This window comes from Dermacentor albipictus, chromosome 1 (genome assembly GCF_038994185.2).
Source record: "Dermacentor albipictus isolate Rhodes 1998 colony chromosome 1, USDA_Dalb.pri_finalv2, whole genome shotgun sequence".
Taxonomy (NCBI): Eukaryota; Metazoa; Arthropoda; class Arachnida; order Ixodida; family Ixodidae; genus Dermacentor; species Dermacentor albipictus.
In genome coordinates, this window is record NC_091821.1 from 321,167,124 (window position 1) to 321,185,552 (window position 18,429).

At 43.5% G+C, this 18,429-nt stretch overlaps 1 protein-coding gene and 1 long non-coding RNA gene across 2 annotated transcripts; one reads left to right on the forward strand and one right to left on the reverse strand.

Moving 5' to 3' along the window:
- Positions 1 to 1,398: 1,398 nt before the first annotated feature.
- On the reverse strand, positions 1,399 to 5,200 carry LOC135919358 (uncharacterized). Its single transcript, XM_065453118.2, has 5 exons — positions 4,920 to 5,200; positions 4,742 to 4,832; positions 4,592 to 4,663; positions 3,579 to 3,656; positions 1,399 to 1,814 (listed from the first exon to the last, which is right to left on the reverse strand). Exons 1-5 carry the CDS (start codon positions 4,971 to 4,973, stop codon positions 1,609 to 1,611), a joined length of 501 nt encoding a protein of 166 aa, XP_065309190.1. The 5' UTR covers positions 4,974 to 5,200; the 3' UTR covers positions 1,399 to 1,608.
- A 2,328-nt stretch (positions 5,201 to 7,528) lies between these two features.
- LOC139057362 (uncharacterized) lies at positions 7,529 to 9,918 on the forward strand. The gene is made up of 2 exons (XR_011512718.1): positions 7,529 to 7,768; positions 9,812 to 9,918. It is a non-coding gene; the product is annotated as an uncharacterized lncRNA (long non-coding RNA).
- The last annotated feature ends 8,511 nt before the right edge of the window (positions 9,919 to 18,429 follow it).

Sequence of the window (18,429 nt, forward strand, 5' to 3'; positions counted from 1 at the left end):
GGACCTGGCCATCCTACACACACGTCGACATAATGGTAGTTATAACAGGAAAAAATGAAAGAAAATAAATATACAGTGCAGTGTACATGGCTCACATTCAGGCAAAGCATACTTATGCATGTCATGTGTCAGAAAAAGTTATACAAACACTATTTCGATAAACAGCAAAATGAAATAAACAATCCGCAAGAATTTCACACAAATGTATGAATTTATGCCAATGTTATTACTTTCAGTAATACTCTCCTTGGTTTTTTTAATGACATTTGTGAGATGTAAAAGAGCTGTTCTCTACTAATTGCATTTATAAATGTGGGTAGCAATAACTGCAGCATGTGCCTGTCACAATTTGTGCAACTTTTTATTTGCCATTCTTCCGGTTTGCGTGCATTATATTTTGTTATGGTGGCTTCCATTCCAACTAGTGTTGATAGCATGTTAGTATTGTTGACTATATCAAATGTGTACTGGTGACACAAATTATAAGTCTATATAGAACTGACCTTAATGATACTATGCTTTAAGAAAAGGTCCTCAGTATGAAAATGGTATAAAACCTTACATATTAATCAAACCACACGCTTTTACAACATTGCAAGCTTGTTGATATTTTCGTTCGTGGTTGTACCCAAAATCAGCAACTCGTAGTTATTTATTGATAAAAAGAGAGCATTATAAAGAAGCATCTGACATGTACATGGTGTTTCATCAATTCTAATCACATAATTAATCACTTCTGAATTATGTTTAGCACTGGTTCCATTACATGACAGCCTCTGTCTGTCAGACTACCTCGTGAATACCATTTTTACTCATGTATCACCCCACATAATTACCTGCTGCACAATTTCATTATGAGAAATGAATAAAGTGAATGATACTGAAGATGTATCAAGGAATAGCGTCTGTATTTAACACAGTGCATTTGTTTACATTTGCTTGCTACATGTCATGTCAACACAGTGGTTCATACTGTGCATGTAGTCAGTCCTGTTCTCCGCTATAGACAATATTATTCAATATACCAATTAATGAGGTGCACTTATATCTTATTTAGTTTTTCTGTGATCACATTCACTTGCGCAGATCCAAATATGATAACATTGTTTTGCTATTTTCACCATTATGAAACTTCAAGCTTTTTTTTCGAAGCAGTATTAAAAAAGAACTTTTTCTGGCACATAATTTCTTGAAACAGAATATTTTCTTACTAGAATGCAGGTACTTATATATAGGGGGTCTGAATGTTATGGAAAATGTAGTTAGTGCAAAACTGGTTTAAGATGGGGCAGTGTCATATGTGGTTCAACATCTTAATCATTTAAAATTCACTTTGACAAAAAAAGAAATCTTTGAAACTATGTTGCTTCCGCAGTGCTAAAACATGATGTCAAAGAATACTGAGGTATTACTCCTTTATTAACTCCAAGTATTCAAGATACACGCAGTACATGTTTGATGTAAATGGCCAGCTAAAAACTTGAAGTGCTTGACCTGGCACCCAAATAAAGTGTGCAATGGTGTGCATTGATGCCAGCCATGACAATAATATGGTGTGTCCTTCACAGAAGGCTGAAAAAGCAAAGTTTGCTGTCACAATGACTCCAACTACTCACTCTCCTCTGAATACTTCCCCAGGACATCAAGCAGCATCCTTTTGGCGTGTTCAAATTTCTGCACTTGCTGTTGCTCATGCTGCAACACAGCATCTCGGAGCGCTGTCAGGCGTAGAATGCTCTCTTCGCTCTTCTGAAACATCTTGCGCAAATTTTCATTCATTGTCTCAACCATTTTGCACAACCGGCTGCCAAGGCCTGCAATGCAAAATACATAGAAATGATTGAGACATCGCATATGAAATGTGCCTCTACTGTAACAAAATGTTCAAAATGAAGAAGAGTTAAGAAAAAATTAAAATTTTAAGGAAATTAAGCAGCTGAGAAGAGGCCAGTGATCATTGAACTGAGGCAAAATCAAAACATTTTACTTGAGATAGCAAGCTAAACTTAGTGTTGGCACTGATTTGTGTAATCCTGTCTGAAGCTTCTTGTGGGTCATATGAATAATCATGCAAAAAAATGATTTAAAGGCATGACATGATGCAAAGATGTGAACTAATATTTCACAGACAATAAATGTAATTTGCTGAATGCATGCCAGATGGCACCACACTACTGTGCTGCATCAAACACACAGACTTCACGTGCAGCTCATTCAGAACATGCTCATTCATGAGCACTTCATGAATGAAGTGGGAATTAATGTCCTGAAATTGCTATTGTGACTACTTTTAGTTGCTGGTTTTGTAAACACTAATTTCTACTACAGAAGCAGTTTTTCTTGTGGTTCTTTGCAGACTTTCGTTGCAAGAATGCAAAGGAAATTCGGTCATTGACTGACATGACGGATATCAGGCCAGCCCACAATTTAGGGCAATGGAATTAGACAGATGACATTCGACTAGTGGTGGTGACCCACTACTAAAAGTTATCTGCCGAAGCTGGGCTATTGTATCAAGGACATTTATTTCACTTCAGCAATAGATGATTTGCACAGATGTCCTTGTGGCAACTAATACTGAAGTGCTAACAGCATGCTTGCCTTCAACGGCTCTGCTCTTTGAATTATAAATTGCTTAAATTGAGATCACAAATCTGTAATAGTGACATTCGACTAGTGGTGGTGACCCACTACTAAAAGTTATCTGCCGAAGCTGGGCTATTGTATCAAGGACATTTATTTCACTTCAGCAATAGATGATTTGCACAGATGTCCTTGTGGCAACTAATACTGAAGTGCTAACAGCATGCTTGCCTTCAACGGCTCTGCTCTTTGAATTATAAGTTGCTTAAATTGAGATCACAAATCTGTAATAGGATTCCTAAAAGCAAGGCATTCTTATTGAATTCATGAAAATCATTGTAAAAAGTTAACCCCCCCCCCCCCATGCATTCATTCAGGAAAAGGTGCCTAGGCGAAAAACTGTGGCTCTCCTGCAACAGAGACATTCTGAACAGTCCTCAATTTGATCAACCTGTGTCCCTTTTATGAGACTCCAATAATTGTTTTGTCGTTTATATTTAAAAATAAAGAAATACCTAATGTAAGGCAAGTCGTTGGGCTAGTCAGTTCATAGATTCAGCCAAATTTTAAACTGTGCCTATGTTTCTGCTCATGTCTTGTCTTTTTTGCACAGTTTAAATTTTCCTGAAAATGTTTGATGATTTCGAACATTACATTCTCAGATCATATAGAAATTGAATGGTAATTATATTCGATTCGTAATTAAAATTTATAATGTTCGGAAACCCCTAAAAATTGCACATGGCCTGAGGGCTTAGGGGCTAAATTCATAAAGAAGATTGTTCTTTATAAAATCAAGGCGGCTTGAGTGGATGGGTTCGCTGTTTGTTGTGCATCATTCGTACTGTCCTGTATATGTACTATGATTATCATGGCACTGACCTGACACTCTAAAGTTATGCGAGACGGCAGCCAGAAGTGGATGAAATTCAAGGCATCAGCATTTAGGTGCAATGTAAAAGAAAAGTGTATAGTTTATTATTAATATGACTTACGTTCAGCTGACATCTCGATCGAGGCATTTCCACCATTGAAACCTTCAAGTTCCTCTTCTGACTCAGCCTCATTATCACCTATGTCAATGTCAGACATGCATAAAAAAGAGGCTCCTCTACAGCAGTTACATAAAAAACACACATTGCAGTGACACAGCTGTGTGGAAACATTGTTTGGGCTGTGCGTTGTCAAATTTCAATTCGTTCCAGCAACAATGCGACTCCACATACATATTATTTAAAGGTGTATTTCCCATTCAGGAAAGTTAGGTGCCAACCAAGAAACAGTTGAGCTCACCCGAATTAATTTGTTCCTATCCAGAGAGACAGAGATAAAAGGAAGGCAGGGATATTAACCAGTCAAGAGTCCGGTTGGCTACCCTATGCTGGCGGGAAGGGAGAAGGGGAATAGAAAAAAAGGGGGAGAGAAAGTTCTGCCTAATCCTACTTCCTCCCATATGCAAAGTGGCCACTACAAGCCACACATCACTAACATGAGAAATTAAGTATAGTAGTGTGGTTTCCTGGGTCAGTTAGTGCATGGTTCCGTACAGACGCGAGCACAAGTAAAAGGAATGGGCAGGTCAATGCTGGTTGAATCTTCCGCATACTAAAATTATGAAAAAAAAAAACATTATCGCAGTTATTTCATTTGCAACAGCATCTTCACACGTATACTTCTCAACTGGGGTAGACGATAACTGATGTTCAGCTTATATGCCTCCAGTTGTCAGAGGGGCAAGTTACAGTTACTCTTATCAAGTGAATTTTGCCATTAGTGTCATATGCGCTGACAGTCACACGGTATTAAGGTACAAAACATTGCACTATAATATTTAATGTGGTTAGCATGCTCTTGTTTAACTATGGCATTGGAGAATGTTATGCTATGCCCCTCTAGCCACCATAGTTATGCTACTGCGATGTACTCATGGTGAAATCTATTGGCGAGTTTCGTATAATGTTGAAAGAGCCTTCACGTCATTCATTATTCATGTTGTTAGTCCACTTACATTCATCCGGCCTCACGAACGAAAAGGCACTGGCGCCAACAGTTTCAGGTTCTTTTGGACGCACATCTGCACCTGGAAACGTTGGACACATATCCGACAAAACAATAAATGTATCCAGATATTCGACACATGCTGTATTATTTTTCATACCAGGCGACATCTGTGAACGGAAACCTTCGCTGTCGAGGGCGTGATTTTCAGCGGACACGGTCGGCGTTTGTTCCAGCACATTTCGTTGAAACTGCATTGAGATAGTTAGATCGACCCTAATGAGTGAACACGCAAAATCGCGTACGTGCGATTATATATAAGGTCAAATGAACGCTACCTCTTTGTTGTCATCCTCAACGCATTCATTTGTATTATCATTTGTGAAATCCATGATAGTGGCGTAGCGAAAGACGGTCAAATGGGACGCAGTGAGGTAACCACTGGGGAACACGTCTTTTACGAACAGATGGCAGCTTACGTCTGGTAGAAACTAGAGGTAGAAACAATATAACTTGTTGCACTTTTCCTTCTTTCTTTCTTTCTCTTTTTGTTCTGTCCGAAGTTTCCGCTTAATCGAAATTTCGCGGCATACAATGCCTGTGAATCCGCGACGCCAGCGACGCCATAGAGTTTGAGAAACTATGAGCGTATTATGAGCGACGCGAAGCGCATGGCCTCCAAGATCGTTGACGCGCGATAAACAAAACTTCTGGAGTGGAGGTGGCTCTCCAAAAGCGATGCCGGTCGCCGCGGCCGTTGCATAGCACAGAGCATGTTCGCCGTGTTTATTGGTTTTGCTTTGTTGAAATAGTGTTTAAGTGATTGCGAAATGCCTTCCGAGGGCAGCAACGCTTCAGTATAGCTGCACCAGTCGCGTAAAGATGACGCCATGTATAACGTGTCACTTATAATCTCGCGTCATCTGCGCAGGACTCCAGGAGTGCAGGTATTGTGGCTAGTTGGTTCGTTGCATCAATTGAAGTCATAGCGCTGGAGTGACCAGGACATGATAGCGCACGTCCTGCTGTCTTTCATGTCCCTGTCAATCCAGCGCTATGACTTCAATTGATGCTCAGAGGACTCGTACGTCGTGGGTGCGTTTGCTTCAGTTGACAACAGTTGGGAAGGCGCTCGTAAGATACGCGCATTAAATTTACGTTTGCCTCCTATAAATACCTGTTGCCGTGCCACTGCGTGCGGCTTTTATGTAGCGCATGTGTGGACTACTTGTTTGCCGTTGGCTTGCAGCGGTCTCAGGTTGTGCTCGAACACGTGTGCGATGTGCTTGTTCGACGACACCCTCGGTTTTGTTTGTACCATGTACATTCCGCGCAGCGACTGCATTTTTATGGGTGAAACTAGCGAGACAAACTCGTATACAGGAGAACACGTGGACACGATGAGCGCTGGACTTACAAGGGAAAAGTTGAAAGTGCTAGTTCTGACCACTTCTCTTGCGTACCGTCTTTATGTTTCGTAGGTTTCCTGTTCAATCATTTGCAGCAACTAGGCCAGCAAGACATTCTCTAAACATTCATCTAAATGAAGTTTGTCGGAAGCCAATGGGGGGGGGGGGAGGGGGGCAAGTGTCCCCCTTGCTCCCCCGGTAGATATGCCTATGTGGGCAGGTCGTGTAACGCGTAGGTTAGATAACCGGTGGTCCATTAGGGTTACAGAATGGGTGCCAAGAGAAGTGAAGCGTAGTCGAGGACGGCAGCAGACTAGGTGGGATGATGAAATTAGGAAACTTGCAGGCGCTAGTTACCCACATGAAAATGTGCTCTGAATTTCTATCTGGAAATGGTCTTTCCAGCCAGGTTTCCAACTGGAATCAGCCCTTCCAGCTAGAAATTTTCCAGAGCCAGCTGGAAATGGCACTTTCCAGCTTGAAGTGGAATCCACCTCAGCTGGTTTTTCAGCTAGAAGCAGCACTGCTAGCTGGAAGTTTTCCAGCTTCAGCTGGAAACAACTGGATACAGCATTTTTTAGCTGGAAACAGCGCTTCCAACTGGAAACAACTGGATGGAGCATTTTCCAGCCGGAAGTAGAATCTATCGACTGGAAAGTGGAGCCTAATTCCCACTTGCATTAAGACATTTTTTGTATCTGCAACATGCCCATATTTAGCCCTAGGTGGTGTTTGTATAAGAACAAAGAGCTTTTACTCTTGCAGCAGCAATATATATATATATATATATATATATATATATATATATATATATATATATATATATATATATATATATATATATATATATATATATATATATATATATATATATATATATATATATATATTCGTTCGTGTTGTGACAACAATCGTAATTGCATGAACTGCATGGAAATGCTCGTCACTCCGGGTACCTTTGATCGCGATCGGGATCGATAGCAATCTAAAGTGTCCTGTGTGATCGAGTTGCCAAAAAAAATATCTCCAGGAAAAATGCCACTTTTATTGAACCTTGCTTGTAGTAAACAAAAGCGACGCGCTCTTGGTCGACACTGCTGTGTTATCTTGCTACATTGTCGACGTCGTCTAGCGAGGAGCTTGCCCGATTGGTCATGGTGAGCCGTTGCGCAAACGGCTAGTGTTTACAGCATAGCAATTCCTTCTCTAACAAAAAAGAGCCTTAACACGTGGCACCTTCAGCAGTTCAGGCTGCAATGACCGCTGCTCCTATTTTTTCCTGCTGCACGACGCCACTACAATCGCCGCCATATTTGTTGAATACGTAGGAGCTTTAGTCTCGTATCTTGTCTTGATGTGCTCTTTTGACACCAATAATAATATAATAGCGTGTTATTGCAATATCAGTATTTCTCAGAAAAGCTCGGGTTTTTATTCACAGCAAAGAGCAGCATTACAAAGGCAGGCCGAATATAAAAAATGTGACGACGCCACAGGGGCCCTAGTTTCGTACAGCACATGGCGGAAACTGTCACGGCGAGGCAATTTCGCGAGACAACGAGAGCCTCTCGGGTGTGCGTGTGATCAAGTTTTTGTGAGGAACCTGCATGATCTTGCGCATGAAGTAATTATTTTTGGACAGTTCCTTCTCTGGACGGTGTTACAAGTACAGGCAAGCGGCTATCAACGGTTGTTATTGCTGTACTTTGTGGTGTTGTGATTCACCAGTGCGGATCGAAGAGCACCGTTTTCTCCAGCCCTGATTCTACAATTTGGAGGTAATTATTTCACTTGCTTGTGTTTTGAGCGTAAGTTAATGTTTATTTTATCCTGCATGTTGGCACGCTTGAGCATGATATCATAGGTCCCTGCTATACGTGATATTCGTATACAGGTTGATCATTTTTATGTTTTGCGGAATTTGGTAGAAATGACCTGTGGCAGATATCATAATTCTTGTCGCTGAGCGGAATTATTCGAAGACGTGGACATTATTAGCATGCGAAATCGAAAGACATATTCAAGTAATTAGCAAAAATTGACAAATTAACTTATTACCTTGCTGCACATATTACAATGTACGAATTGTAGCCTGTGAGTTTGCAAGATGGATCCACCTTAAATGAATTTCCAGAATTACATCAGTTTCGATATATTATTTACTAAAGTGTGAGACGAATAAGTGGGCGTTCCAGTTACTTTTGTGCTCCAATACATAAAAGAGCGTTTTGTTAAAAAAGTAAGTAGACCAACAATGCAACAATGCGCCCTATAGAAGCCACTCCGCTCCTCTTTTCAAGAAGAATTGTATTTTAACATTAGAAAACCTTATTAACAAAAAAACAGCCATTGCAATATTTAAAGAGGTAAGACTCAATGAAAGCGCCTTTTTTAAAAAATACCTTCCGAACGAACATAAATACAACACAAGGCAATTAACTTACACCAAAGGCAAGATCCGTACCAATTACGGCATGCAAAAGCAGGCATTCATAGTTGCAGATTTTTTGAATCATCACCCTGGCTTACTCACTATAATAAATGAATCACCGTCCCTAAACATTTTCAAAAAAAAAGTGAACATGTATTTGCTGTCGCTTCAGGTATGACTGTGCATTCTTTTGTACACAAATCAAATTCAGTATTTCTGTTACATATTTCATGTACTTTTCATTTTTTTGTGTATGCATCCACTTTGTGTACCATGCTTACCCTGCGTGCTTGAGTGTTTTGTGCTCTGGGAATGGGTCGGGGAAGGGGACTGACACTTAGTCAGGCATTCGTGCCTTTTTGTCAGCCTCTTTGACAGAGATTATTTGTAATTTTTTATTTCTGTCAAAATAAACATTCATTCATTCATTCATTCATTCATTCATTCATTCATTCACTTTTACGGCGAGTTTGATGACACATATTTCTAACTGGTGTCATTCTGGAAAGTAAGTCCAAGTGGATACGCCTGGCAATCTCAATGGCTACAATTCGTATATTGCGATATGTGCCGTAATGTAATAAATTAGGAAGTTCGTTATTGAATTTTTAAAAATTTGTTCAATATGTGTTCCGATTTTTCGTGCAAGTAATCTCCTCTGAAGGATCCAGCTCAAGGAATAGAATTACGGTATCTTCAACAGGCGATTTGTTAAAAATTGCATAAAACTTAAAATTATCACGCAGCATATGTGAAGTGCTTGCCAGTTTGCGTAAGCCCCTTTTGTCTCCAATAGCCCACTTGAATATATTGCCGTGCAGTGTTTGTACCCAATGTTGCACATACGTACGTCTATTAAATACTAGTGCGTATATGTCAATCTGCCCAACGCAATAGAAGCACATTTATGCAAGTGCGTGCTCACTGCAAGTGCGTGCTCGCAAACACGTTGCCTCGAATGGCAGGCATTTGAATTGGTGCAAAACAACAATAATATAAAAAGATTGGCCCTCAAGCTCCTGTGTTATTCAGCAGAGAAATGCTTCTTGGGAGGCTGTTGAGTTACATCACACGCCTAGTTCAAAATACAAATGAGCTCATTTGAATTCTATTTGCACTAAAGCCACAGTCAATGGCGCTAAACAATTTAACAATCATTGCATAGCTTCTTAGCTTCTGCAGCTCAAGTTGAGAGCCTCTGAGCTCAGGTTGAGGCCTTGCGCCACATAAACTGTAGAAGGGTCTGTGATGAAGGTAAACCGTGGTACTGTCCAAAGGCTGTTGATACAATCCACGTGATTTTGGTAAAGGTCACTGTTTACTAGAACTGAGTGGATTAAAGTGATGATTGCTTTAAACTTCACTCACTATGTCTAAATATTTTTTTCAGATGGGGTACAAGGAGAAGTGCAAGTGTATTCCACATCTTGAGGGAGATGCAAGATATGCTTCCGCAATCCTTGCTGCAAGTGTTCAAATAAATGGTTGCAAGTTTCAGCACCGTGCTGTTTTGGCTGCATGTATTTTCACCGGACCAGTTGGTCTTGCGTCCAGTCACATTAGGAACTAACTGTGACTTGCGACAGCAAGCTAAGATCCATGCGAGTTCTGGCCAGTTTGTATCCTGCTTGATTCGAGCTTACACCCTGGGATTTCACCTAAGCATGGCTCAACACCATGGTGTTGTTGCCAAGGCTCAACACCATGGCGACCGGTGCTGTGTGCCAGCCCGGTCTGTGGGTCTGTAGACCCACAGTCCGGGCTGGAGATTCTAGCTGGAACCTCTTCCAGCTGAATTACAGCTGGCATTTCTTGCAGCTGGATCCAGCTGGAAGGCCTTCCAGTTGGGACATATTCCAGCTGGATTATGGAACCGGAAATTTCACCCAGCTGGATTTTTTCCAGCTGCCTTCCCAGCTAGAAAAGTATCCAGCTGGGTGAAATTTCCAGTTCCATAATCCAGCTGGAAGTAAAAACATTTTCACCTGGGTAGAATCGGTTGGCGCAGGACAGGGGTAATTGGAGATCGCAGGGAGAGGCCTTTGTCCCGTAGTGGACATAACATTGGCTGGTGGTGATGATGATGATGATGACAACGGCTGATCTGGTTTGAGGATTAATTAATAAATACACTGACCACAGTCCAAGTGAAAATTTTACTGTTGTTGTTGCCTTGCTTGTGTTTTTGTAGTGACATGTGAAATAAGATTACAACCTTCCGGGATCTTAAACATTATAATTAGAGGTAACTATAGCACACGCGAAACCGAAAGAAGCCTGAACATTGAATATCTACACCGCAGTTACAGCAGTGCTTCCCAAGATGGCCACTAGTCATAAGTGGAGGGAGCATTAGCTGATCAGCTAATGCTCCCTCTACCAACCAGCTGGTAGCTCGAGCTATCAGCTGGTTGGTAGAGGGCTAGTTTAGAGTACAGCTTGCAAAAGACGGCTATACCAGCTGTGGCCTTAGCTAGATCAAGTTGGAAGGTAGACGTCTACTAGCTAGCTGTGTGCTCCCCGGGAAGTTCTAAACGGGGTGGATGAGTGGCATCAATTTTTCTGAGTACGTTCGAAATATGGAAGAACGCCCACAGTTAAGTTCATGACTCACACTCTGGCTTCAGCGTATGACTGTCAACTTGCTCAGGATGCCAAACACAGTATGTAAACAGGGTGTAAACAGTGTTGAATATTCATTACGCACTCACATCACAGAAACTTAGTTTGTGTGAGAAGACCGTTCATAATTTAACCAAGCGAGCAAGTGCGATTGGCGAAGGGTCCCGCTGATAGCTTTTCTCAAAACCTGCGGCAATAAATCGACGCAGGAATATTTTTTTTTATCGACAGCAGTGATACGCAAGTGCGCACTGATATACGTTATAAAGGGGTTTCCTTTGTATTCTCCATCGCGAATCCGTAAACAGAGCGAGCGCCGCGCGTATACAGCGGGCCGTGGTCGCATTTGCAAGAGCCGCGCTCTTTTGCCTCTAGCAATACGGCAGCCGCCGGCTACACCTCGCTCCCGTAGGCGGCGGATGGGACTGCCACTCCTGTTTTATATAACCTCCGTGGCAATCATCACGGAAGTCCTGCTGAGTGGCCGGTAAGTACTCGTTTTTTCCACGAGGAGGCTGAACGCGATCAGTTCTTAAACTTTTATCAGGCTTCTCTGGGCCCCTACAGTCACGAGGGAAACTCCGGCAACGAAGCTGACTACCTCGCTGCCCGCGCAACTACTAACCGGGCGGAGGGACAGGCTCGCCCGGAAAACCCTGAAAAACGGCTTCTAAGCTACGGAGATCGCCTCTGTCGGCAAAGACTACCCGACTCCATGCTGCGGCCGTGGCCCTGTGCAGAGTCCGAACGCACAGTGTGCTCAGCCCCATAAGACTAACGGTCATCCTATGACAGCGTGTCGACGTGTACGTTTTGCGGCTTAGCCAAGGTTCGTTGGGCTAAGCTCAGGTTGGTCAGAATGACATTCTATGGGGTGCGACAGCCACCCACCCCCGAAAGAGCTCCTACAACTAGCCCCCTCACCCGAGGAATTGGAGAGAACGCTGAGAAGTCTAGAGCAAGAATCAGTCTAGGATGGCGGAATGGGCGGCGACAGCTGCAGCCTGCTGGTCCTCGACCTAGCCTCCCTCCATGACATAGCTACCCCTTCTCCTACTATTCAATAAAGTTGTTACCTCCTCCTCCTCCTCTTTGAGCAACGACGCAACTTTATAGAGCTGCGCTCAAATTTCGCATTAGGCAGTGTCGTAATAGCCGGTGAATATCTTTAAAAGGAACCTAAAAACTGCATCATGTAAAAAGAAAAAAAAAAGAATAGCATACCTAACATCCGTACATCCGCACCTAGAATACGCGTCATCTATCTGGCGCCCTCCCCAGTCATATATCTCACATCTGACCTAGAGTAGCAGTGCTAAAACATGCTGCTCGGTTTATAGATTTCCCATACTCTAGTGAGATAAGCGTAACCGCACTAAAGCATATACTTGAATTACCATAGCTCGCCTCCCGGCGGATCATCTCCGATTTCGTAACTGCTTTGTTTCTTTTTGTTTTTTTTACCATTCGCAGTCTAGACATTCCCTGTTAAATATGCCCCAGCATATATCAACCCGCTTAAACCACAGTCGACCAACAGCACGCATTTTCACCCGAACCTCTACAATGAAAAGCTCATCCTTCCAGGAACTGGAATAGCCTTCCAGAAAACAAAATTTATGGCACTGACCGTAAACCATGTCGGGGAAAAATAACTAGCCGTCTTGCCTATTGTACCTACGTATGCTCTTCCCCAACTCCAACGTATCCTTTTTTTTAGTTATTGCTTCCCAATTTGCCTTACTGACACAGCTTTGCGCCTTTTGCAAATGTGTTCTTTTGTTTAATTTTTTATGTTCTGTTCGTTATGTTCTGATATTATTGTCAGGTAAAATGAGCGCAGCGGCGCCTTCTGCGCGAATTATCTGCGACGAGATTCCTTCGTTACGCAGCCAGCAGCCGCGAACGGAAGAGGACATACTTGACGCGAATCACGTGGCGCTCTTCACGCTTTCCGAGCACAGCGGACTCTGGCGCCGTGTACGATGGAAAGTGGCGGGCAGGGGGAAGGCAGCACGGTGCTGCGCCATCCCGCGCCTGCGCTGGGAAGAGAACAGAAAGCAAGAGGGCGCAAGAATGCGCGCGAATATCGGAGCGCGAAAGTGGGCTATAAGGGATGCAATGGATAGTGAAGGGAACTGGGAGTGTTCAGAAAACCAATCGAGAGGCTTTTCTGTCTCCCGAGTAGAGAGATGTCGGTGAGAAGGGTGACGGGCGTGCGACATAGTTTTCCCGTGAGTCACAGCTGCGGTGCTGGGTCGATGGCGGGAGCACGACCCCGGTTCGTGCCCGCTTCCCTCGCATTCCTCCGTACTCTTTTTCCCGCGGCACCGGGTCTCCCAGGGACCGTGCCGCCGACTGGGCTCCTTGCTTGCGCGTGGACCATGCGTCACTAAAAGCGTGCCACGGCTGTAGAAGATGTGCAGTCCAAATAAAAATCGGATCTCGGACTATCGGATTTCAATGTGCACATCCGTGAGCGACCCCAAAAGAACTGTTTATCATCGCCATATGCACACGACAACGTCGTTATGGCAACGTTGAAATAAAATAAATGCGTAAGATTTATTTTTCTTTAGTTGATGAGCAATGGTTAGCGAAGGAGCAGTGGGAGTCCCCTGCTGCGGGCACCACGAAGGCTATGTGCAAGGCTGTGCCAGTATACCAGATTCACGTTCAACATTCGTGATCTCTCGCCCTCCCCATTCCTGTGGTAAAATTGGAAAGTCCTTGAAGTCAAATTCTTCACCACTAGCACTACGTTGCAAGCAGCAGGTTGCAAGTAGCAGCAATTGAAGTCATAGCGCTGGGTTGAAACGGACAAGAAAGACGACAGGACGTCCTGTCGTCTTGTCCGTGTTAGTCCAGCTTTATGACTTCAATTTATGCAACGAACCAACTATCCCAAAAATATGCACGCCTGCAAGTGGCAGGCCCGTTGTTCCAGGTTGCTGAAGGCTTTCCGAATGATCGGTTGCACAGACATTATCGGCTGCTTCATTGCTGCTTCCGAACGACACCTGGTGCTTTCGGCATAGCATCACCAACGCAAAAAAAAGAAAAAAGAAGAAAATTTTCCGTCCAGATTCAGTAAAATCCCAGTAGTCGGGCAAACTAATGCTGTTTTAGGTGCGGTATATCTGCATTCGTTTGTTTGTCTTTTTTTTCTGTCGATTCCAAAGTAGGATATTGTAATGGTAGAGCTATAGTCTGTTGATGAAGCCTTTGATTCGTAACGTTCCTTGGAGCGACCCTGTGCGCCGGGTGTGACACCATCGCACAAGCGCCTACCACTGGCCGAAAATGACGACACCTGAGCGGGCTCGCCGATTGGCCGAAAATGGCGTCACGTGAGCGGGCTCGCCGATTGGCCGAACGTGACGTGACTTCGAGACACCGAAGGGCTTAAAAGCCAGAGACCGGGAGCATTCCTAGAGCATTCCTTTATTGATCTCTTTCGAGCTTCTTGCCACGGGCCGCAGCGTCCGAGTTGCTGCCGGCCCGTAATGACTTCTATGACTGTTAATTTCTTGGTCTTCTCACTGTAAATAATGTAAATAAACCTTCAAGTTTTTCATCCCGACGTCCTCCTCAACTGTTACAGTATACGCTCTGGTCTGATCAGTAAATGCCGAGCTATAGTGTTATATAAATTTCACTTGGCGCTGACTAACGCCGACGGTCTCGTCTCGTGCACCAAGAGAGATGCGGCGCCTGCATACGCCCCATCACGCCAACGTTTTAAGAAGCTTGGTGGCTTCCAGGGTGCAGAATGGGTGCAACGTGTCGCCCCCGTGTACAGTTGGAGCGCAGTACGAGGAGTTCAAAGGCAACGCTGTGCCTCGCTATCGCTGACCCTGCTTCGCCCTTTGGGCGAAGCTGCCAAGTTTTTTTCGTGACGCCATCTCCGGGATAAGCTCACTCCACTCACTCGGCAGGAAGCCGACGGAGCAGTTGCACCAAATCTCCAGAAAACAAAGCATTGAAAGCTTCGCCTTAATAAAGAAATTATACGCTCCAAGCCGTATAGTTATTGCAACGAGGATATTTAGATACCCTTAGTTGCTTCACTGCGTAATTACTTATAGAAAGTAGACTCGTGGGGGCAGTAGAGACGGGGCTAGATATATAAGCCGAGTCGTTATACGAGTGCTGTCTTGTCTGTGTGTGCTATTCGGCAAGACAACAGCAGCAGCACCGGACAGCAAAGTCTGGAACGGTTAGACTAGAAAACTGTATGCAGTCGAACGTCTTTCTAACGAAGTGCTTGGGACCTTCCAGATTCATCGTTATACAGGTCACTTTGTTATAAAGATCACGCTCCGTTAGAGCAAGTTAAGCACGTCCAACAAAAGAAATCATTTAATTAACATGAATCCAAGAGATACATGGAGAAATAAGTCGCTAATCTTTCTGCGTACACTTTGTTTAACCGAATATGCGGCTACAGCTGACCTTATTGCACAGAATTTCGTGATACATGCTTCGCGGCGAAGCGAAGAAAGGTAAAGATGGAGGTCGTCGATGTCGGTATCGGATCTCTCGCTGTCCAAATTTTCCGTTTGTTTACCCGCTCTTAATGGCGTCTTCGTTGACATTCGCGTCCTTTCGGCACAAGATTGCTTTGATGACGTTGTCGGTCGCCAGTTACAGCATCTCGCCGACATCAACTGTGACGTATTCGTCAGATGTCGCAACCAGCTGGTGGGTCGCAACAAACAGCATACGAGTTGAGTGTTTGCTGGAGCAATGCAGCAGGACTGTAACATTCGCTATATGGCACCGTCACGATTGTCAAGTACGTTGTTAGCGCGGAGCTCTTGTTAGCGCAGAACAAGTGTGCTGTTTGACGTGGCCGTTCGTCGTAAAATAACAAATCAGCCACCGGGTATGCCTATATTCCTTCGTTGTACAGGCAAATTCGTTGTAGTGGTCTTCGTTGTAGAGGCGTTCACAACACATATGAAATATAGGAATTCATCCGGGACAGAATGAATCGTTCGTTGTACAGGTCATTTCATTGCAGGGGCCGGCGTTCGAATGTGTGATATCGACTTATATAAGTAACATTTAAGCTTACAAAGCTCTTCACGGAAAAGCACAGTCTCAACGTATTGTTTGATGTTGTTATATCTGGCCTGTCCCATTCATAGGCAGCTAGGTATGTGTCACCTGGTATGTGCCTCTGGGCATGTACTATTGTACAGTAAAACTAACACCCTTATTCTTTCCTTTTATTTCGAAGGCTTGCGCAAACGGCATAAGCTTAACGGGCTCCTCACCAGAACTCATTGCAAATGCGAGTTATATGTTGGATGTTGTAAAACGTCCAGTGAGAAGTATCTTACCGAAATAATTTTTTCCAGTAGGTTCTTATTAGAGTGGACAGAATAAATTAACTGTTCCCGTACCGTGCCGCCAGGAGGCGCAAGCGTCATTGCCAACGGGGAAACTCCACCTCGATCTGCCTCGACTAGCGTTTGCAAGCGGTGGTTCTTCCATGCCTTCTTCCATACCGCAGCCGAGGGACCGCGTCGTGTTCACTCATCGAGCCCCGTCTCTTTTACAGCGAAGCTGTTATCATCTAGTTGGTCAAAATTTTTCGTAGACTCGAGCTCATCCAAAAAAAGTACCGCCACCTAGCGGCTGCGCCCTCTCATACGGAGCTCAAACGGGAGCAGGAAAAGGGCTTTGTCTTTGAGTTTCGCATAACACATTTACCTTTTCGCGTATATTCGAATTACAGTCCGAAGCTATCGTGCCTGCAGCTTGTGTGTAAGTCGCGCTTTTCGAATTTTCTGACGCAATTTACTTTGAAAAATTCAATTAGTTCAATAAGGCACTTGTGCTTGGTGGAGGGCCTAGAAGAATGAGGATATGTGCTGCACAGTCGCACACGTGCGTACGCACGTGACGTACTATGCTTGTGGCGGTGGTGCGTATCTAGCGTCGGCAACAGCTTCGCTGTACATCCACTTTCACAAGGGGAAAAAAAAAAATCCGCTTTTGCTGCGCGGCACATTACAATAGCGGTGTCGCGCCTTCCGCATTGGATGATTATACCCCAAGTCACGCATCGCGGTGAGTGACGTAGGTAGTAGTGCATTTTACGTCGCGAAGTCTGTGCGTGTTACCGTGACTCTCTGGCTGAAGGCGCAGCCAACGCGCACCTTCTTCAAGAGAGAGAGAGCGCGCGTGGCGTTTGCTTTGAAATTGCAGCTGTTTTCGCTGGGGCGCGCAGCGTTTGAATAATTTTCAGACACGTATGGGCGTCAGCGCGTGGAGCAGAATCAGTTTTATTTTCCTCGAGAAAAAATGGACCCCGGAAAAAAAGCTGCTCATTGAGCAGCTTGACGAGGCCTGGGGCCCTACAGGCAGTGGCAACAGCGGCAAAACAGCAGTGTATGTCCTACACCCGTACAACAAGAAGAAGAAAGCAACACGAGAAACAAAAAAAAAAAAACAAGAAAGAAACTGTTCGCACCAAGCTGTGAAGAACGAGAAAAAAATATTTATGTATGCATACACCAATACAAAACTATATTGTACACTGACATGTTATATTCACACGTACACACGCGAACACCCGAATAATTAAGTGGCGCGCATACGCCCCTATATATACATATGCACATATACACCTATATACATTCACATATACACGCGCACATGGCATATATACACACCATTCAAGTGCACACATGTATATCTTCAAGTTAAATATTTTATGAAGAATGAACTGTTACAAAAACGGAGAGCGAGAAAGAGAGAGAAAAGGAAGTGAAATTATGCAATGTCTGCAAAATCATTCCAAACTAATCCACACAAAAGAACGCAAAACGCCAGATGTAAACTACATGATATAAATCTGTTACCGATTAATCAATTCTGTTTAAAGAAGTGTTCAACTACGGCACGTTTATGTATTGCGGGGCCATCAATTAGGGTTGTATTAACGTTCGGACCAACTATTTTTCTAGTAGGGGGGGTGGGGCGGCAGGCCATCTCTCTCTCTCTCTCTCTCTCTCCATATATATATATATATATATATATATATATATATATATATATATATATATATATATATATATATATATATATATATATATATATATATATAAACCCGGGATAGGTAACTGAGAGCCTATCGCGCTATGTAGACTCTTATTAACCAGATTCCCGAAACATTTCCATCATTTGTAAAATATACCAATCACTTTCTTCAAGATGTATTAACTCTTGCCACTCCGCATAACGCAATCCTTGTAACACTCGACGTCACATCTCTTTATACTAACATACCGCATGCCGATGGTATTGCAGCAGTCCTTAACACTTATGAAGATTCTTATTTCGAGAAATCTGTTGATAAAGAAACCCGGTATC

Coding starts and splice junctions, on each gene's coding strand:
- LOC135919358 (XM_065453118.2), bottom strand. CDS start 4,973: ATGGATTTCACAAATGATAATACAAATGAATGCGTTGAGGATGACAAC. Junction 4,664..4,741: donor CCGTTCACAGATGTCGCCTG/GTATGAAAAATA, acceptor CAACGTTTCCAG/GTGCAGATGTGCGTCCAAAA. Junction 3,657..4,591: donor GTTCGTGAGGCCGGATGAAT/GTAAGTGGACTA, acceptor ACATTGACATAG/GTGATAATGAGGCTGAGTCA.